The following is a 22570-nucleotide window of genomic DNA, read 5'->3' as shown; positions in this document are numbered from 1 at the left end:
CTCACAACCATCTGTAATAGGATCTGATGCCCTCTTCTGGTGTGTCTGAAGACAGATACAGTGTACTTACATACATAAAATAAATAAACATACCTTTAAAAGCACATGTCACATGCAGACTTTTCTCTCTGCTTTGTGCTTACAGTAAAGGATGTGAACTTGGCTTCCTGCTCTGGTCACGCCCACTGTCTGTGGCTCATGGCCATGCCTCTCCGCAGTGACACAGGATACACATATGAGAACATGTGATTTCTGTGTTCCTGAGTCTGGGTCATTTCACTTAATACTTCCCAGACACATGTGTCTCCCACAGACTTCATCACTTCATTTTTTTTCTTGAACGGCTGAGTAATATACCGTATCTTATACATGGCATATTTTCATCATCCACTTATCTATCGAATGACAGCTAGGCAGGTTCCATTTCCCGGATATTGGGAAGACAGCATGGACCCACAGACAGCTCTGCCGTAGGATATGAAGTCCATAGCCTAGTATATTCGGATCAGATCATAATCCTGTTTTTAATTTTCTTGAGCAATGCTTCCCATAACAGCCGAGTTAGTTCACTCCTCCAGGCAGTGGTCCAGGGCCCCCCCCCATTCCTCACATCCTTTACACACATTTGTGGTCATTTGTTGTGAGTCATTCTGACTGGGGTGAGATGGGACTATCCAAGTGGTTTAAATTAGCATTTCCTTAATTGCTAAAGATGTCAAGGGCTTTTTTAAAAACATATTTCTTGCCCGTTTGGAGACTGGTCTGTTTGTTTCATTATCCCATTTCTCAATAGGCAGTTTTGTGCTTTTGTGTTTAATTCCTTTGGCTCTTTATATATTGTAGACATCACTTCCTGTCTGAAGTCCAATCGGCAAAGATTTCTCTCCCCTCCTGTGGGTTGCGTGTTTGTTGTGTATTTGTGTCTAGGGTATTTTCTTTGCTGCGGAGAGACATTTGAATCTCACGCCGTCCCGCCTGCAGGCTCTTGGGCCAGTTTCCTGTGCTGCTGGAGTTTTGTCTGCAATATTCCCCGCTACACCTGTGCCTTGAAATGGATTTCCTGGTTTCCTCTAGCTGTCTTGGCATCTCGAGTTTTAAACTTTGACCCACTTTGAATCACTGTTTCTCCGTGGTGAAAGTTGTTGGTCTAATTTTGCTCCTCTGTGGGGCATATAACCGTTTTGTCAGGACCATCCATTGAAGCCTCGCTTCTGAGGTGTGCTTCTGATGGTGCCTCTGTGAGGGTGAAATCTTAGGGATCATTCTTGACCCTTTCCTCACTCTGCCTCACATCATTTATCTCAGCCAGCATGACATCACACCATCCCCCACTGACGCCAAGTGTCCCCAAGTGTCCCTTGCTGTCCAGACTTGCCTCCTGACCGTCTTGGACACTCCACATCACAGCTCTGAAATGTCCTTCTGCCCAGCACCAAAATGCCAGGGTTAACTTTCTCCAGTGACAAGAGCCCCTCCCGTTTTCTTCCAGACACAGTTGAAAGTCCTTAATCGATCCAGGCATTAGCTTTTTAACACACACACACAGAGGCCAGAGGACAAGCTTGCTGGGCTAACTTTCCTATTCCATTCCAGTCAGACTTGGTGGCAGAACCTGTGATCCACCCAGCCATCGTCCGGGCTCTTGTTTTGTTTTGTTTTTAACTTTTCCAATTTGATGGGGAAAGGGGTACCCAATTAGTTTTCAGTTTGCATTTGTCCTGTCTCACGTATGTGGTTACCCCTAAAGCTAAATATCTGTGTGTCTTTGGCTTTCTCTCTCAGATTTTTCAGTGGAGAATTTATCATGTTCATGACCCTCTGTGGTGAGGATGCAGGTGTGTGTGTTGTTCAGAACAGTGTTCAGTACAGTGTTCAGTACAGTGTTCAGTGTTCAGTACAGTGCTCAGTACAGTGCTCAGTACAGTGTTCAGGACAGTGTTCAGTACAGTGTTCAGTGTTCAGTACAGTGCTCAGTACAGTGTTCAGTACAGTGATCAGTACAGTGTTCAGTACAGTGTTCAGTGTTCAGTACAGTGCTCAGTACAGTGTTCAGTACAGTGTTCAGTACAGTGCTCAGTACAGTGTTCAGTACAATGTTCAGTACAGTGTTCAGGACAGTGTTCAGTACAGTGTTCAGTACAATGTTCAGTACAGTGCTCAGGACAGTGTTCAGTACAGTGATCAGTACAGTGTTCAGTACAGTGTTCAGTGTTCAGTACAGTGCTCAGTACAGTGTTCAGTACAGTGTTCAGTACAGTGCTCAGTACAGTGTTCAGTACAATGTTCAGTACAGTGCTCAGGACAGTGTTCAGTACAGTGTTCAGTGTTCAGTACAGTGTTCAGTGTTCAGAACAGTGTTCAGGACAGTGTTCAGTACAGTGTTCAGGACAGTGTTCAGTACAGTGTTCAGGACAGTGTTCAGGACAGTGCTCAGGACAGTGTTCAGGACAGTGTTCAGTACAGTGCTCAGGACAGTGTTCAGGACAGTGTTCAGGACAGTGTTCAGGACAGTGTTCAGTGTTCAGTACAGTGCTCAGGACAGTGTTCAGTACAGTGTTCAGTACAGTGCTCAGTACAGTGTTCAGGACAGTGTTCAGGACAGTGTTCAGGACAGTGCTCAGGACAGTGTTCAGTACAGTGCTCAGGACAGTGTTCAGTACAGTGTTCAGTACAGTGTTCAGTGTTCAGTACAGTGTTCAGTACAGTGTTCAGTACAGTGTTCAGTACAGTGTTCAGTACAGTGTTCAGGACAGTGTTCAGGACAGTGTTCAGTACAGTGTTCAGTACAGTGTTCAGTACAGTGTTCAGTGTTCAGGACAGTGTTCAGTACAGTGTTCAGTACAGTGCTCAGGACAGTGCTCAGTACAGTGTTCAGTACAGTGTTCAGTGTTCAGTGCAGTGTTCAGTACAGTGTTCAGCACAGTGTTCAGTACAGTGTTCAGGACAGTGTTCAGGACAGTGTTCAGGACAGTGTTCAGTACAGTGCTCAGGACAGTGTTCAGGACAGTGTTCAGGACAGTGTTCAGTACAGGTTGAACATTAGTTTTGATAGACACCAGATCACACGCACAGATTTAATGATGCGATTCTTCCGACCTCTCTGCGCTGTATATGCTACAATGTTTTCTACTTCATGTACTTTTATGGAGAATACCGTATTTATTAGTTCTTTGAGAACTTCATAAATGTTGATAGCATGCATACCTCTCTTCTAATCCCTCCCAGATCAACCCTCCCTTCCCAACCTGCCCATGATTGAACCCTTACTTTGTTCTAAATGCGCTGACTCTAACGGCATTGCTCGCACACTCTTGGGTGTGAGGCTATTCACCAGAGTATATTCTACCTACTAGGGGCCATACCTTAAAGAACTAACACGCCCTCTCCCAGAGGCTAGTGATTGCCAATAGCTCCTCAGCCGGTGGTGGGATTTGGTGCTCACCTCCCCTGTCCATGCTGGGGCGGTGTGGCTTGAACTTGCATGGGTCTTGTATGAGCTGTCACAACCACTGTTGGTCTGTAGGAGCAACTGCCCTGCTATGTCCTGAAAACCCTGTTTCCTTGTAGCCAGCCACTGCCTCTGACTCCCTCTTCTGCATTGATCCATCTTGATGTTGTTAGGGGATAAATAGTCTCTTTATGGTTCCTTCTTTTGATTATATGTTTGTATTTCCCTAGCCTGTCACATTTGTTTTAGAGAAATTTCTATTCCAGTGTATCTACAGTTTTGGGGAGAGTTACAAAGAGGAATGGTATAAGCCCAAGAAAACCCTACTTCTAGGGAGAAGTCATTAAGCAGGTTTTCTTCCAAATAAAATCAAATATATTAATAAAAAAAAATGCATAGAACATGAAGAAAATGTCAGCACACTTCCTAGAAAAGTTAAGTCAGTATTTGTTTATCTGCTGCCTCCGCAGCCTCGAGGTAACCAGAACCACCCCAAATCTCCAGGGTGAAGGACAGGTGATGTTGACCTCCACTGGTTACAGTGTTAAATGTGATTAATAACTAGCAGAAATGAGTCCCATCCTAGCTGCTGCTCTAAATAGGCAGACCCCAGTGAGTTCAAAGCCAGTTAGAGCCCCTTTCGCTTGCTTTTCTAAAAAAAAATTCTTTTGCCTTTAGTTTTATTTCCCAAATGTTCTCAAGGGGAATTTCAAGTGTATAAAAAGCAAAGAGTAATTACACAGCGAGACTTGTCCTCCATGATGATCTTTTCCAAGTTCAAGAGCTACTCCAGCAGCTCCTCCACCTCCTACTCCATCAGTTCCTCCCCCTCCCACTCCTTTCAGCAGCTCCTCCCACTGTCAGCAGCTCCTCCCACTGTCAGCAGCTCCTCCTCCTCCTGTCAGCAGCCCCTCCCCCTATGCCACACCCTTCGGTCTTGGGAAGGCTGATAGTTGCTATTTAAACTTCCAGCATCCTGCATTCTCCAGGCAACAGTGAAGCTCAGTCTCATTCACACGCTTCTGCCTTTGACACCCCCACCATAACTTGGCTGCTTCAAAACATGTTCTCCCTAAAGTCAAGGATTTCTTTGCTCCAAAACTCTGTGGCTCCTTCTCAGTACAATTGACCCTCACGGTGGGGGTACTGGCTTTAACATACTACCGCCACCACCAATACCAAAGTTCTCAGATGCTTAAGACCTTTATGTTGAACAGGGGTTTTCTTGCATATAACCTCCCACACCCTCCTCTGTACCTTAAATTACCAATTATTCACAACACCTGCTACAGTGTGACTGCTACATAGATACCTGCTATACTGCATGGGTTAGGCAGTAATGGGGAGACGAACATGCTCAACACAGATGCAACTTTTAATCAAAGATTGGTTGGAGCCATGGATAAAGAGCTCACAGACACCTAGGCCCGACTGGACTTAACTGTACTTACATGGCCTTGGCTGCATATATCCTCCCACAAACACTCCTACTGGAGGATCTTTATCTTCTCTAGGACCGTGATTACCTCAGATCTATCCTCCACACACACACTCTCTCTCTTCTTGCCTGTGGTGACTTTCATAATGGAGAAAGAAATGACATTCAACTTGGGAAAACAAAGAGCCTTGTTTCTTTGGCAAAGCCTTCCTTGCTCTCAGTCTCTCTGTCCCTGAATGCTCATTCAAAACTCCCATCTGGAGAGCTTTCAGCATCTCTGTGGATCTGCACATCTCCCCAGCAACAAGAAGTTGCAAACTTCCAGCTCGGTGAAGGCCAGTTCTTCCCACTCTAGAAGTCTTAAGAATCCCCACCTCTCCCCTCTCCCATCATGAATAACCTCTACCAACGCATCTCTGGTATAGCTGCTCAAGACGTTAAAGCGGGCTATTTTTTTTTTTTTTTTATTTAAGCAGAAAATTTTTTAAAATGGGGAAAAAAAAGAAAAGAAATCCCTCCTCAAACATGGGCACATGGGTAATCACATTACCTCATCAAAGACCTTGGAGACAACATTCTTATTCAGGATAGGGACATAGGTGGAGCTTTGGGTTACCATGGTCCCAGCCAAGGCGTCCGTGAGGGTGAGTTTCTTGGCCACCAGGCCATGAGTTTGGAGCCAGGTTTCGGAGGACATGTCCGAAGAGCTAAGAACACAGACTGTAAAGTTTAAAAACAAACAAACAAACAAACAAACAAACAAAGTGCAACTTAGTTGCTCACAAACAAAGCCTGAACGCTGTTCTTCTTAGATCAAAGCACTCACAGGTGGTCGCTAACTCGGCTTCCATTTCCACGGAGGCTTTCTGACAATCTGTCATCTAGATACTTGGTCATCAACAGGGTGCTCATTTCTGTGGAAGGAAGTGGAAGCTGTCTATCGAGGCTGACATCAAGGATCACTCACAGCTGCTCAGGTGGAGAGATGACAACAGCCCGCTTCAGAGGCTGTCGCTTAACCCATCGGAGCAGGCTCTCCGGTAGAGTTCATTAGCAGCTTCTACTGGAGCCAAAGGCATGGGTGACACACCCCTGCTTACCTACCATGCAGAGAGCATCTCTCCATGGAAGAATGTGCTCATTGGGCCCTTCTCCAAACCCACATTTAAATCTCTTAGCAAGACTAGGGTGTACCAGCAATTGCTCAGCAATTAGGCTCCCCCACAACTGTTACAAGTAGCAACTTGATCAACATTTACTATTCGGAAACTTTTGTTTCATGGTTCTTCTGCTTAGAAAACAAGGGCCGTTAAATTCTGTTGAGTCGGTGAGTTCAAATGTTGAAATTAGTATTGTGGGTTTTAAATGTAATATCCTTATATAAACTTGGATTTCTAAATGGAGAGGACTGTTCCTTCATTGAATTAGCAGCAGCGCAAAAGAAAGCAGTTCGAGTGTGAGTTGGTTAAATGCTCGAGGAACCGTGCTATAGCGACCACGTGCTGAGTCCCATAAAGAGCAGAGTGCACGTAGCTGGCTGAAACATGAGCCCTAGCAGAAGGCATGCAGTCAGATAAGGACATGCAAGCTAACAGACTGCATGAAGCTGGCTGAGGACACGTGAGCCAGTTTCCCATACAGCAGCACTGAAGCAAACAGAGTCTGATTAGACTATGACTAGTTCGCACAGGTGGACGTTTGTCACTTGGGCACTTCCTACTTCAGAGAGGACTGCCTGTACACTGCGCTTAGGATTTAGTAACTAAGTATTCAAAATGTAGGGATTACACTGTCCCATCTCTTATTTAAGAATCATCATCTCACAACTAGCCACTGAGTGGACATGTGATACCTTCCTCACTCTTAGCCTTAAAACTCTGACAACTGGAACCAGAAAGAGGCTGACTGGGTGGCATCTCCTGTAAATAGAAGGATAAAAATTACCCTACTACTAGGTGTAAGAGTTTCTGGTTCAAAGCACTGAGTAGTAGCAGATTTCACTACTGCCACTATAGCCAAGTGAGCCACGAGTGTGCCAAACACCCAGACACAAGTAGCACAAATCTAGCCCTAAGAAAACCCAGTGCACTAGGGGTAGGTTCACCTGATTTACAAGGGAGCCTCAAGGGAGAAATCTGCAACATTTTTTATTATTTTCTTAACTCCCTTAAACATATTTCACCCAGGTCTTCCAGGCGTAGAAAAGAGGGCAAAAAGGTGCATGGGGCTTCCCAGGTAGGAGCCCTCGAGGTCTTGCCTCTGTTTCTGAGAGCTGAGATGTCGCTCCTGGAGCCAGAGCTGTCTTTCTTCTCACTGAAGCTCTTGAAGTTGGTTATGTGGCTTCTGAGTAGGCTGGTTTTGGTTGATTCTGTTGATGCCACAGAGAGAGGGTTATAGGAGTTGGAGATGGAAGGAGACATTTTAATCAGCTAGAAATACTTTGTTGAGTTGATGTAACTTTAGACTGGAAACAAACAGCTCAGTCTAGAAAGTGCTTACTGTTCGAGCATTGAGGCCTGAATCCTTAGGAACCATTTGAAGACAAAAAGCCAGGTGTGGTAGAGCATGCTTGCAATCCTATCACCATTCGGGCATGCATGCGTGAATGCATGCGTGCATGTGTGCATGTATGTGTGTGCATGTATGTGTGTGCATGTATGTGTGTTCCCCAGTCTAGCCTGTTGGGAGAGAAGTCCAAGCTACTGAAAGACCCTGACTCAAAACAACAAAACAAAATTAAGAAAAAACACACTAACTGCTCCATAAGTACACACTGTGCGCGCGCTCTCGTTCTCTCTCTCTCTCTCTCTCTCTCTCTCTCTCTCTCTCTCTATCTATCTATCTATCTATCTATCTATCTATCTTCTCATTAAGTACATACACTGTACACATACACACACACACACACACGTATACACAGCCCATAAAACGAATATAACTACAAAGTATATTAGCCACTGTGGTAATAGATTGTGGTCATACACTGAGACCATTTAGGCAATATTTAAGATGTCCTCATAGTTAGCTTTAACTGGCAACTTGACATGGCCTAGGGTCACCTGGGAAGGGAGTCTCAACTGAAGGACTGTTCAGATCAGATTAGTCAGTGGGGGTGGTCTTGATTGTTAGTGGATGTAAGAGGATGTAGCCCACTGTGGGTGGCACCATTTCTTACACAGGTGGACCTAGACTGTATGAGGAGACTAGTTAATTACAGGCCAGCTAAAGCAGCAGGCAGTTCTTCCATGGATTGACTTCAAGTTCCTGTACAAATTCCTGTCCTGTCTTCCCTCAGTGATGGACCATACAATTAAATAAACCCAAGTTTCTTACAGTAACAGAAAGCAAACTAGAAAATATATACATGGCTGCTTCAGTATTTGAAGAAGCAAAAAGATCTACCCCATCACCAGACCAAAGAAGAAAACTCATATATCAATGGACAGAAAAATACCTACACATTAGTGATGTATGGTTAAAATTAAAGGAGTGCAGGCACAAGATAAGACAAGGCCTATGATTGGACAGTAAAATGTAAGGCAGGAAAAGAGTTTTGGAAAGGAAAGAGAAGCCAGGAGAGGAAAAGAGAGGCAAGATGGAGGAAGATGAGGATCAATCTTTGTGTGGCTTTAATTAGCCACAGATAGCTATGAATATCTTATAAGGGATGGATTATTATAGGACAGTTTGTCTTGTCTAGGTGAGAAAATTATTTCATATCAGTTGGATCTGAGTTTATTGTGTGGATGTTTTGTGAAGTATAAATTTACTGAGATAAATATTATTGCTAAATTGCAAGTTTATAGAGCTGATCGGGCTGGTGTAGGTTGTGATGGTGATTACAGGGGGCGGTTGCAGGGACCAGCTGATGTTGGGATCTCTAGAATCATGATTTTACTGGGTGCTGGGCATGTGGGCAGAGCTGACAGCGGAGTTGTAGGGGGTGGCCATGACATATGGTTAACAATGGGGGAGGAGAGACTGCTAGAGGTAGCATGGTGTGGTGCCCTGGAACAAGCCTCTGCTGAGATGAATATACCCTACTAGTGCCATATGGCTCAACAATGCCGGCTATAGCATTGATTAATTTTCTTTTTTTATATTTACCACAACAGTGATGAGAAATAAAAACCTCCCAGAAAGCTAAAATAAAATTTTTTAAAAGCACATTCAAAGCTTGGTAGAGAATATACACCAATCTGCACAGCTGATATCATAGTTAATTGGGGAGAATTCTTTCCCCCTAATATTAGGTAAAACAAAATGGTGGTCACTCTTAGTATCATTCAACATAATAGTACGGATTCTAGTCACTGGGATGAGGCAAGGAGGTGAAATAAAGCCAGAAATAAGAAATATGAAACTGACCCTACATAGGTGCCTACACAGAAAAAAATGACAAGAAAAAAATCCACTCAAAGTAGAACTCATCATACTGTTGATTTCATCAAAGCCAGCCATTGTGCTTTGGTGGGATATGCTGGAAACTCTGAAATGCCACAATTAGACACAAGAAGACTCAGGTAATGGGGAGAAACCCACACTTATGAGCTGGGTGATCTTCCAAGGAAGCACACTCAGTGCAATTACTAGTAAAATCCCAAAGAGTTTTATAATAGAAACAGACAAATGCATTCTAAAATTCACACAAAAACATCAGGTCCTAGAGTAACTAAAATGTTCCTTAGAATAGACACAGTATCGAAATCACTATCTGTGATGTTGACATATCATCAATCAAGACCATATGGTATTGGCAAAGGGAAAAGAAGGGGATCAGTGGAGTAGAACATAGAAACTGGATTCAGTGCACATAAATAGGCTCTTCTGATCTTACAAATGTGTAAAGTTAATGAAAGGAAGCATTTTTAATAAACACTTGTTTTATATATGTGTATGTGTGTATGCATATGATGTATATGATGTGTATATGTACATGTACATGCATATGTATTTTTTCGGTGCATACACCATGTTTGTGTCTGCTGTCACAGAGGCTAGAAGATGTCAGATCCACTGAATCCAGAGTTAAAGCATTGTGGGTTGCCATGTGGGTGCTGGGAACTGAATCTGGGTCCTCTGAAAGAACAAGTGCTCTTAAACACTGAACTCTCCAGCTCTGAAGTATTGTGTTTTGTTGTGTGTATGGAAATACAGGAAATAAGAAAATACAGTTATAATTAAGGAGAATTTGAGGATAATATAAAAACTTCCATATATATGTGTGTGTATATATATATATATATAATATGTGTGTATGTATATGTATATGCATACATAAATGAAGGCAGTCTAAATGAAATCTCCAAACAATGGAGACAGAGCTCTAACTGCTGTCCATCTATTGTCATCAATGGAAGTTTTCAATACAAGGACTGGGTTATTTCTAGTTGAGTTGCTGGACAAAGGAGTCTCACGGGGACCCCCAAACTACCTAGGCTATTGTCAAGACTATAGGTCACTTTCCACAAACTGACAGCAAGGCCCCATTGCTGAAGATAACACCTACACAACTCACTGAGCATGGAGAAGTCAAACTGGTGCCTACATACAGCCTCCACCCTTATAGTTCAGCATCGTTGGTACAGAAATATACCCTGCATGCTCTCAAAAAAAAATGTAAAGACTAAGCCAGCTGCACATCCTTTATATACTTTGGTGTACTGCCAGCAAGATATGCTAGGGTAGTGGTGGCACAAAGTTTGTAGGATTAACCAATCAATAAGTAATTTGATCTAAGGCCTACACCATGAAATGGGCCTATACCCAACACTGATTGGGGGACCGACAGCTAAGACTAGAATAAATAGCCCAGGGATTTAGTACAAAACCAAATAATTTTGGTCAAATATAAAGAAGAAGAAGGAGGAGGAGAAGAAGCAAAAGAAGAAGAAAAAGAAAAAGAAGAAAAAATAAGAAGAAAAAAAGAAAAAGAAGAAAAAATAAGAAGAAAAAAAGAAAAAGAAGAAGGAGGAGGAGGAGGAGGAGGAGAAAGAGAAGGAGAAGAAGGAGGAGGAGGAGAAGGAGGAGGAGGAGGAGGAGGAGGAAGAAGAAGCAGAAGAAGAAATGGTAAAATGACTCCTAATGATATATTCCACTATACTCATAGATCAGTGCCTTGTTCAGCTATCAAAGAAACCACCTTCTATAACAAATGAGAATAAATACAGAGGCCCACAGCCAGACATTTTTCAGAGAGTGAAAGACCTTGGAACACTCGGCCATAAATGGTATGTATCCATCAAATCTCTCTCCTCAGAGATCAGGAAACCCCTCAGAAGAAGCAATGGAAAGACTATAAGACCCAGAGAGGATGAAGGACACAAAGAAAGCAAGGCCCTCTAAATCACATGATCAAAGTTCATAGGAACTCGCAGAGGCTGGAGCAGCAGGCATGGATGCGGGTCTGCACCAGGTCCTCTGGGTGTACATTAGAACTTCCAGATGAGTGGTTTTTTTGTGGGATTCCTGAGTGTGTGAGCAAGTGGGTCTCTGTTTCTTGTGCCTTTTCTTGGGCTCTTTTCCTTCTATTGGCTTGGTTTGTCTTGTCCAACTTTGATGTAATAGGGGTTTTTTTGTTTTACCTTATTAATTTAATTTTCTTTTTTTTTTTTTTTTTTTAATGAATGAGAACCTAGCCACTAAGGTAAAGGTTAACAATGGAACTGTCTCTTATACTTGCTAGAAGAGGGAAAATCAGTTTTTTTCTAATGGAGTGACACTGGATAGATTAACCACTCCAGAACAGTCCAACATATAATGGACTTCACAGGTTTTTTGTTCATTAAGAAAGAACTCAAAGCTAGGTGAGAGGGGAGAAGATCTAGAAGGACTTGGGGGTGGGGAAAAATATGACCAAAATATATTTAAGTTTAAAATAATGTAGAGAGAATATCTTATGTCTGTAGGGATGTTTCACCTGTCAATCATAAATCTGATACCCTATGGCTTAGGCAGGAATAAAAGGTGGGACATCTGGGAGGCAGAAAAAATTCTGGGATAGTGCCAGGTGTGGAAAGATCTGCCCAGGAAGATGTGAGGAAACAGACACATGGTACCTGAGTGCAGGTAACCAGTCATGTGGCCAAAAGTAGGTTAAAATAAGTGGGTTATCTTAAATTATGATTCTGGTCAGAGGAGAATTTAACTATTTGTAAATATTTTTTACAAGGTATTTGTAAATATATTTTGAGTCTGAGTCTTATTTCTGGGAGCATCAGACTAGGAGAAACAACCCATTTTAATTAATTTTAAATAATGAAAATATAGTAGTAGTAGTAGTAATAATAATAGTGATAAAAAGCAAATCATACTATAGTAATAACTATAGTCCCAAATGAGGGGGTAGGAAAAAAAGAGAAGAAAAGAAGAGAGTTGAGGGAAGGAAGATATTTTTATTTGAATCTCAAACCTTATACAAAATGGAGCATAGAAAAGAAAAACCATGCAATTTCTAAGAAAAGAAATAATCTTCAAGACTCAGAGCTAGAATTTATATGTGATACCAAAGTAAGGATCCAAGAAAGAAAAACCTGGTCCATTACGGTCCTCTGCTGGCTGAAGAACCCTACTCTGGGTGGGAAGACAAGCAACAGACCAAGAGAGGTTCCATCTGAGGCCTCACATCTAAACATATGAGGAATTCTTAAAACTCACCAGCGAAACCTAGAGAATTTTGAGAACTCACCCTACAAACCCACCGACCTGTCACTAGAGGTGGCAAACAACACTAATGGTGAAATGCATGCAGATGGCCGACACCATCAGCAACTACAGAAATGAGAATTAAAATCACTGTGAGCTATCACACAACCATCAGGGGGATGAAGATCTTAAGGTATGGTGGTAAGATATGCGTTGAAGATGTAGACTAACTGGCCACTTGCATGGGCAAAATGGCACGGTTGCTGTGGGAAAACTGGTGATTTTCTTCCCGATGAAATGTTGAATTACCATGGGAGGTGGTATCTCTACTCTGGTTTATTTACCCTCATTAAATGAAAGCTACGAGATCCATCGGATTTGTACATGACTGCTCAGAAACTGCTTTATTTATAATAGGTTATGTAGATTGTCCCGAAGTTGTTTGTTTTAATGTTAATTCCACTTCCCCAAGAAGAGCTGCCAAGTCATCTACTCATGAGGTGACTTCATCTGAACCTTCCCATTTTAATTAATAAAATAAAGGAAAGCCAGTGACTGGGCGGGGCAAGGGAGGTGGAGAGAGAAGATCTGGGATGAGGGTCAGAGGACTAGGGAGAAAGAGAAACTCCAACATGAAAGTCCACAAAGATCAGCTAGATCCAGATGGACTTAATTGGCATTAAACAGCTATGAACATTAAGGATTTTATAGGTCTAATGTCTCATATAGAAGGGCAGTCTGTGGTGCGTACTCTCACAATCTCTGCAGACGCTTACTTATCACCCACAATTCCTTCTTCTTTCTCTCTCCTCTATCTGAGCAAGATGCCCAAAGGAAAGAAGGCCAAGGGGAAGAAGGTGGCCCCGGCCCCTGCCGTCATCAAGAAGCAAGAGGCAAAAAAAGTGGTCAGTCCTTTTTTGTTTGAGAAAAGGCCCAAGAACTTTAGCACTGGGCAGCCCAAAAGAGATCTAACATGCTTTGTCAAATGGCCATGCTACATCAGGCTGCAGAGGCAAAGAGCCAAACTCTAAAAATGGCTCAAAGTATCCCCTGCCATTTACCAGTTCACCCAGGCCCTGGACAGGCAAATAGCTACAAAGCTGCTTAAGCTTGTCCACAAGTACAGGCCAGACAGAGACAAAACAAGAGAAGAAGCAAAGGCTACTGGCCCATGCTGAGAAGAAAGCTGCTGGCAAAGGGGATGTCCCAGCTAAGAGACCACCTGTCCTCTGAGCAGGAATTAATTACAGTCACCACCTTGGTGGAGAACAAGAAGGCTCAGCTGGTGGTGATGCCCATGATGTAGACCCCATTGAGCTGGTGGTTTGCCTGTCTGCCCTGTGTCAAAAGATGGGGGTGCCCTACTGAATCATCAAGGGAAAGGCAAGGCTGGGGTGCCTGGTCCACAGGAAGGCATGCACCACTGTTGCCTTCACACAGGCTAACTCAGAAGACAAGGGTTCTCTGGCTAAGCTGGTAGAACCTATTAAGACCAATTATAATGACAGATACAACAAGATCTACCGCCACTGGGGAGGCAACGTTCTGGGTCCTAAGTCTGTGGCTCGCACTGCCAAGCTGGAAAAGGCAAAGGCTAAAGAACTTGCCACTAAGCTGGGTTAAATGTACACTAAGTTTTCTGTACATAAATATAATTACAAAATTATCTTCCAAAAAAAAAAAAAAAGGGCAGTTAGTGTCTTTGTCTATTTGATGTAATCTTGTTGTGTAGAGGGTTTGTGGATTGAGAATCGAACACATAAACCTGTATAAAAATCTATCGGGCTGTAGAGTTGTATTTGTATGGGTTTTGGGGTAAATGAGCACCCTGGGACAAAGGCAGGAAACAGGTGGTGGAAAACCGCCAAGGGATGGGAATCACTTGGACCAGGTAAAATCGGGCCTGAGGAGTGAGATCTCGGGGTCAATAAAAAGATAAACCAACATTTATTTTTTAATATTTACTGCAATTTTGATGTAGTTTGGATTAACCAACAGATCATTTATCTGTTAATTTATCTGCTAAACCAACTGTGGTATGTATATCACCTGAATACTACTCACCAATAAAAAAGGAATAAACTGTTGACACCTATAAAATCTTGTATAGATTTACAAAAAATTATGCTGAATGAGAAAACGGTCAATTTCAAAAGGTGATATGTATCAATATTGTGCTTCCATTCAGAAAATATTTTTGAAATGTAACATTTTAGGAGAACACAGTGATTCCCAAAGGCCGGGGGGAAGATATGTAAGGTATGGGGTTGTGGCTGTAAACAAGCAACCTACAGGACCCTCAAGGCCATGGAATTACTCTGCATCCTGAGTGTAGGGGTAACAATATGCACCTGCACACATGATAAAAATACAGTCAGACAAGAAAAGCTGTGACAGTCTGAAGAAAAATGTTGGGTTTTATCAATGTCAATATTCTGGTCATGGTGTTAGTCTGTGAGATATTTGGTGTACTGGCTGGTTTTGTGTCAACTTGACACAAGCTGGAGTTATCACAGAGAAATGAGCCTCAGTTGAGGAAAGGCCTACATGAGATTCAGGGTAAGACCTTTTCTCAACTAGTGATCAAGGGGGAAGGGTCCAGACCATTGTGGGTGGTGCCATCCCTGGGTTGGTAGACCTGGGTTCTATAATAAAGCAAACTGAGCAAGACAGGGGAAGCAAGCCAGTAAGTAACATCCCTCCACGGCCTCTGCATCAGCTCCTGCTTCCTGACCTGCTTGAGTTCCAGTCCTGACTTCCTTTGGTGATGAACAGCAATGTGGAAGTGTAAGCTGAATAAACCCTTTCAACTAGCTTCTTGGTCATGATGCTTGTACAGGAATAGAAACCCTGACTAAGACACGGGATGGGGGCGTGCTACAGGGTAATGCTATGTATGATATCAAGCCAATTGTCTTCATTAAAACTACATTGAAAAATCATGCATAAGAGGCTGAGGGTAGCTCAGAGTGGTAGGCTTGCCAGGAATGAGCGGGGCACCCAAATGAACAAACAGAGTGCTTAAATACAAAGAAAGCCCATGTGGGTTTGTTTTTAGTCCATCTCACTGGAGAAAAACCAGCCAAGAGTCACGCCATCCTGTGCCCAGATACCTGCGTGGAGGATTTTCTTTTTCTGAGCCTTTTCTTCCAAAAGCTTCCACAATCCTGTAGACACATTTGGGGGTGAAAAAGGTTTTGGATCCGCGTCGGGTTGAGAGTTTGCACATTTTTCTGGAGTTGAAACCATAGACGAGATTTCCTTTTGATGCCTGTTTGATTCAGAATTTTTTTTTAAGTAAACCAATAAAAAGGAGAGTAGAAGGAGAGAAGTCTACTAAGAAGGAAGAGAAACCCATTAATACATTCACACTGAACATGACAGACTTAAGTGAGCATTCCAGGCTGTCCTCTCAGGAGGATAGCTCCTTCTAACTAAGAGCATCGGCAAAACAGGAAGGCCAAAAATGCATGTATTAATCTGATTTTCCTGTTCATCAAAACCCAGTCTTCCTATTATCAAATTAAACATTAATATGCCTGGGTGCACGAACGTAGGGGCGCAGCCAGGTCCGGCCCGAGCCAGGCGGGGTGACTCCCATCACAGCTCTGTTCCTTCCAGATGTGTGCCCTCACCGAAGTCACACAGCCTGCTCTAAGCTTCCGTCGAGGGCTGACTACACAGGGCTGCTGTGAGGATCAACGGGGCAAACAATGGCTACAAGCCCGTGAGCATGATGGGAACCCAAATCTCCAGCCCCAGTGTCATCCGGCAAGTTCCAGTAAAGCCATAGACTTCCCACACCTGCAAAGATGTGGAGCAAACAATTCTAGAGAATCTCCAAGGCCAGGAGGGATCCAGAAATGCTCGTGTCTCTTCCCAGGCGGTTCTGTCCCTGGGGTCTGAAAACAACAGCCACGGGACAGCTGTGTGGTCCTGCCCTGTGTTCCTGTATGACCCCCATCCACACCGTGCATCTTGGGGCAGAAAGGACCATAACTTTTGTGCCCACTTCTAACGCTTGCTTCACCTCAATTTAAAAGAAAAATAAAAAATTGGAGGCTATTACATTAATTAATTTCTTTCTTTATTCATTTATTTATTTAAACCTAATGGGAAACTTCAAATAGGTAGTATGTTGTTAATATGTTAAGGGGAAGAAATCTTTTCCTAACGTCATTAAGTGAAGAGGAAGCGGAGAAGTTCGGCGCCTGCAGACGGAAGCTCTGCTTTCTGCTCTTTACTCTGTTGAGAGCTTCTACATGGTCCATCACTGCCTTACGGATGGGACCCCTGAGCCGCCTCGGGATTAAGTAACTTGCCCAAAGTGTAACAGTTGCAGTACTAAATGTTTCTAACTCCAGCTCCCAAATCTCCCAGCCCTTGAAATGTAAAACACAGAAGAGAATAGCATGTGCTGCTCAGACAACAGACAACTGACCAAATCCATGGTCTAAGCAACAGCTGCCCATTTTGCTAAGAGTTTGTTTAAACAGCTTCTGTAAGAGAAAGACAGCTAAGGTGTTGGGTGAAAGACCAGAGAAGCTGGCTTATACTCAGGGAATGCTTGCTTACTTTGGTTTTCAGTTTATTCCCAGCATTCAGAAGCACATTTGTGTTTTCCAAAATCCCCCAAGAAAACACTACAAGAATCTCCTTTTAAGACAATCCACTATAGGGCAGGCCTCTCTTCTCTGAATTTGGTATCTGTGTTACTGCTTAATTTGTTAGTGGGAAGACTTTGTTTAGACAAATAAAAGGTTCTGGTTATTAACTGTATTTTCATCTTTCCATTTGGTAGAAATTAGGTAATTTCCTGGTGGACTAGGCCTGAGTAACTGGGCAGACAAGCTTAAGTCACCTCAATAAGGTTCAACACATTTCCAGAGAGTTGGGATCAGTTGAGATTTTGTTGAAATCATGAATAAGAATCATGATATGGTCTAGAGAAAGATGGGAGAGGTATCGGTCCCAAACTGTCACCACAGCCCTGATAAGGAAACAGATCCTGGATCATAGTAAGGTGTGAGAGGAAGTTAAGGTGCCTGTCAAAGTTACACAGAATGAAGCCCAGATTGGAAAGTCTTTGATCCCTGGGCTAAATCACCTCAGGCACTCCTCACTGCCCTAACACTGCTCATCAAGGGTGGGGGTGGGGGTAGCAGGTATATCCATTCTATAATAGGTGGAACATACGAACTATATATGTGACCACCTCTAGCCACCATTACTAGACCATCCTCTTTCCATAAGAAATCCTAACATGACCAGACTACATGCTTCTCTTACTAGATTGCCCAAGGCTCTTCAGAAAGGGGAGAGCAGAAGGGGGAGATGGGAGTGGGAGAGAACAGAAAGGGGGTGTGGTGGGGATGGAAGAAAGGGAGAGCTGGGGAGAGAACCCGGCCACGGGGACAGGCAACTGGTTTGGCAGCTCACTTGCTATCCGTATCCTTGTCTGCGTTGAACCACCAGTCAATGACCAAGGACTCTGTGTACAACTCCTGCATCTTCTCCAGGTTGCTGTAACCCAGCTGCATTTCCTGAAGCAAAAGGTTCAGATCTTCATCCTGCAGAAATGAGAAGTGATTTCGTCACTAGCTCCTGTGAGGGCACAAGCACCTGGGACAGAAGACTTCCTGCTGAAGGCGGAGAAGCGAAGAGGTTAAAAGCACCAGCCACTCTTCAGAGGTCCCGAGTTCAATTCCCGGCAACCATGGGGTGGCTCATAACCATCTGTAATAAGATCTGATGCCCTCTACTGGCCTGCAGGCATACATACAGGGAGAATGCTGTATACATAATAAATATATATTTTTTAATCTCATGGGATTCTTTCACTATCCCATGTCCAACCAGCTTTATGGTTTATTATTCACATACAAGAAAGGGAATTTATGTAGTCACACTTGTGATGTCATTATGGCAAAAGCAATAAACATATCCACCGCCTTTGCAACCCCCACCCTAATTTGTAACTCCAGCCTCCTTCCTATAACCCCTCTCTCTAGTAACCAAGTAGGCTACCTAGTTACCTACTACTCAACACATTCTGTCCCTACAAACTAATTTAAATTCTCTACACATGGAATCATAGAATAAATGCCTGAAACCTCCAGGGCTCCCTTCACTCATAATTATTTTGGAATTCCTTCATAATTTAGTGTGAATCCGCCATTCATTCATTTTATTGTTAAGTAGTGCTCTACTGCGTCATAAATATAAAAATGTGCCCATTCACTTGCTTATGGGCGGCTGAGATGCTTTCAGGCTCAGGCTGATCCAGAGGACACGTGTGTATGCTTCTAGTTCTTTTTGGCAAACAGGAGCCTAGGATAACTAGTTCATGTGGATGGTGGCCTTACTGTGAAGAACTAGCGAACTGTTTTCTGAAATAGCTGTTTAGTCTATAATCCAACCAGTCAGGTAGGAGTCCCCAAGCATGTGCAGCCTCGTAAATATATAACAAGAAGGTGGCTGAATCTCTGCCATTCTAATCCCTGCATGATAGTTGTGGTATTAATGTGGATTTCTTGTCGCTAATCACGATGAGCATCCCTTCAAGTTATTTTGTTAATGTCTTGTTTTTCCCTAAAACGGGCTCTTGCTATATATCCCAGGTCAGTCTTGAACTTACGGTCTTTCTAGCTCTGCATCATCACTGGTGGGATTTCAGTAAAATGACTACTTAAAATCTTTGCCCAGATTTGGGGTTTCCTCATTATTGAGTTATGAGAATGTTTTAATATTCAGGGCACAAGCCGTTTAGTAGACACAGAATTTGAAAGCATTACCCTCCTACCCTACAGGATTTTTTTTCAGTTTGTAGCCGTCTTTTCAGTGAACAGGCTTTGAATATTGATTTATTCCAAATGACCAATGGATTAGTCTATGAATTATATTTTTATTACCTACCTAAAACATATATATATATTATTTTTAAAAATATTTATTTTATGTGGCTGAGTGCTCTGTTTCCATGTACACCAGAAGAAGGCTTCAGATCCTATTACAGATGGTTATGGGCCACCATGTGGCTGCTGAGAACTGAACTCAGGACCTCTGGAAGAACAGTCAGTGCTCTTAACTGCTGAGCCATCTCTCCAGCCCCATCTATATTTTCTCAGGTGGGCATTGTGACATGTGTCTGCAACCTTAGCCCCCAGGAGACCAAGGTAAGAGAACCAAGAGTTTGGGGCCAGCCTGGGCTACACAGGAAGACCCTGTCTTGTCACTTGTTCTTCAGAAAAAATATTTCGGTAGTTCCTTTCCATAGGAACAGTTTTCTGGTGGGTATGCATGTGTGTGCATGCATGTGCATGTGTCTTTGTGTGTACACATGTATGTGTATGTGTGCACATGCATATGTATGACCTTGTATATATCTGTGTGTGGATGCATGTGGATGCATGTGTTTGCATGTGTATGTGTGTGTGTGTGCATGTGATACATGTGAATGTGCAGATGCAGGCACACAGAGTTCAGAGTGGGACATTAATTTCGGGTGTCTTCTACACTTTCTATGCTCTGCCTCGAACATGGGGATCCTCAGTCAATCAGAGGCTTCGAATCTCAGTTATGCTGATGGCAGCAAACTCTCAGGATCTACACATCTCTGTAATGCCAGAGTCTCAGGCACCAGCAGCCATGCCTGGCTTTTTTTTTTTTTAACATGGGCGCTGGGATTCGAACTCAGGTCCTCATGGTTGCAGAATATGGACTCTGAGCCACTGACCTCTCTCACCCACGCCCCAGTCTGTTAATTTTCATTAAAATCTTGCTGGGATTTTGACTGGGGTTTTATTGAACGGACATATCCAGTGGGAGAGAATGCACAACCTGACCCTGCTAAGTCTTCTAGCACACACCTAGCTTCACCCTGGTCTGAGAGAAGGCCTTTCACATATTCTGATAGATGCATCCCTATGCAGTTATTATTATTATTATTATTATTATTATTATTATTATTATTATTATTATCGTTATCATTATTACTATTTCTGTTGCTATTTTCTGTGAGGTCTATTTAAATGTCTATGCTATGCTAGTAGGAAGAAACAAAGCTGGGTTTTATACATTCACTTTTATGACTTATAATCTGGCTAAAGTAAATGATTAGGTACAGCAGTCCCTTTGAACATTCCATCAGATTTTCTACCTAGATGACGATACTGAATGAAAAAATAATGATAGCTCCCACTCTGGTGCCTTTTGGTCCATACGTTTATGATGCATTAACTGGGACCTCGGGAGGATGGACCAGAGCAGCGAGGGCAGCATCCTTGAAGCTTGTCTGATATTTGAGGACTTATTACACAAATGTGTATTAAAAGTTTCTCATGTATAAACTGAGATAGTTACTTTTTTTTAAGACCTAATTTTATATGTAGGAGTGTTTTACCCAAATGTGTATCTGAGTACAGTATAAGGCCAGAAGAGGGTGTGTGATCCTCTGAGACTAGAGTTAGTTGGTTGTCAGCTTCCATGAGAGTGCTGGGAACTGAACTGGGGTCCTCTTCCAAAGGAGCAAGCGCTCTTAATTACTGAACCTTCTCTCCAGCCTTAACTTTTGTCTGTAATAAGCTGAGGTATTTACTGGCAGTTAACCTTGTGACCCAGTAGATGGCCCCATACACATTCACACAGCATCAGCACTGATTACACTCCAGAAGCAATTAATTATAGGAAGACATCAGGGATATGGGTTGGTTGGTCCTAGGAGAGTTCAAAGGAAATAGTGGAGGATGTGTACATGTGTGAAATCTTCAAAGAATAAAGAAAAATAACAATACTGGATGGGAGAGATGGCTCAGCAATAAAGAGCACTGTCTGCTCTCCCAAAGGAACAAACCTCTGTGATCCAGTTCCAGGGGATCTGGTGCCCTCCTCGGTCCTCCAAGGGTACCAGGCATGCATGTGGTCCACAGACACACATGCAGGCAAAATGTTCATACACATAAAGTAAAACAAACAAAACCAAAAATATTTAAAAATAAGTGTACTGATGTGGTGCTTCGTGTGTTGATTTTTAAATGTTAAGCTAGCAACTCTGCACCAAATCCAACACGGTCAGGGTGTGTTAGATTTTTTTTTTTTTATGCACTGGCTTTTGTTTGTTAAATTTCATTTTCCGCTTTTGCATATTTATAGCTGAGGAATAATAGCCATCTTAGAGAGCTAGAGGGGAATGGGAACGTACTCCCTCTTCTCTGAGTTTTAGAAGAACCTATACACAAAGATCATCTTTTTTTTTTTTCCATCTCAGAAGGTCAAATCCAGATCCTTCCATGTGAACTGATCTCTCTTCTCACTACAATCCAGCAGTGAAGTCATGTGGAGCTGAGGTCACCTTTGAGGAAACCATTTACCCATGAATTTGATTACTTTGATATATGTATAGCTCCCTATACTTTATATGAATTCAAGCTTTCATTCTCTGAAATGCATGCCCACTAGATTAAGGACTGGGTCATACAGTAATTAAGTGTTTGGCTTTTATGGAAACTGACAGACCGCTTTCCAGCGTGACCTCAGTTTATGCTCTAGACAACAGTGTGTTAGCGACCATTTCTTTCAAGCTGCCAGTGCATCTGACAGACATGAAGTGACAGCTCAGTAGCTTAGCTAGTGTTCCTCTAAGGCTGGTGCGATCTTGCCTCCTGGAATATGCTGGTGGGATCCGGCATGTGCTGGTAAGATCTGGCATATGCTGGTGGGATCCAGCCTCCTGGCATACACTTCTTTAGCACATTTGTGAGGCCTTTTCAATGGAATGTCTACATGTGTTTCAAAGGTTTTTGAGATGAACAGCTATTGTTTTTATGGCCCTGGGGTTTGAACCCCGGGGCATTGTACAAGCTAGGTGAGTGCTCTACCACCAACCCATATGTATCTCCAGGCCCCCTTTAAGTTTAGGACAGGGTCTCATTGAAGTCCCAGGCTGCCTGTTCTAGTTTGCTTTCTGCTGCAGTGATAATGTATTAGAAAATGTCTAATATAAAATAAGCCAGGGTTTATTTCATTGTATTTCGTCTTCATTA

At 42.8% G+C, this 22570-nt stretch overlaps 1 protein-coding gene across 1 annotated transcript in view; it reads right to left on the bottom strand.

Annotated features, from left to right (window-relative positions):
- Nucleotides 1-22570, bottom strand: part of VWA3B (von Willebrand factor A domain containing 3B) — a gene marked incomplete at both ends in the record, with an annotated part of 152420 nt that overhangs the window by 43176 nt on the left and 86674 nt on the right. The window contains 5 exons of the mRNA XM_080917533.1: nt 5437-5593; nt 5713-5800; nt 7144-7254; nt 15644-15801; nt 17970-18100. Of these exons, the coding sequence (XP_080773659.1) occupies nt 5437-5593; nt 5713-5800; nt 7144-7254; nt 15644-15801; nt 17970-18100 (645 nt within the window). The remainder of the gene's footprint in view (nt 1-5436; nt 5594-5712; nt 5801-7143; nt 7255-15643; nt 15802-17969; nt 18101-22570) is intronic.

This window comes from Micromys minutus, assembly GCF_963924665.1.
Source record: "Micromys minutus genome assembly, chromosome: 5".
Lineage (NCBI taxonomy): Eukaryota > Metazoa > Chordata > Mammalia > Rodentia > Muridae > Micromys > Micromys minutus.
Note: the sequence above shows the minus strand (reverse complement) of the source record. Positions and strands in the feature narration are given on the sequence as shown.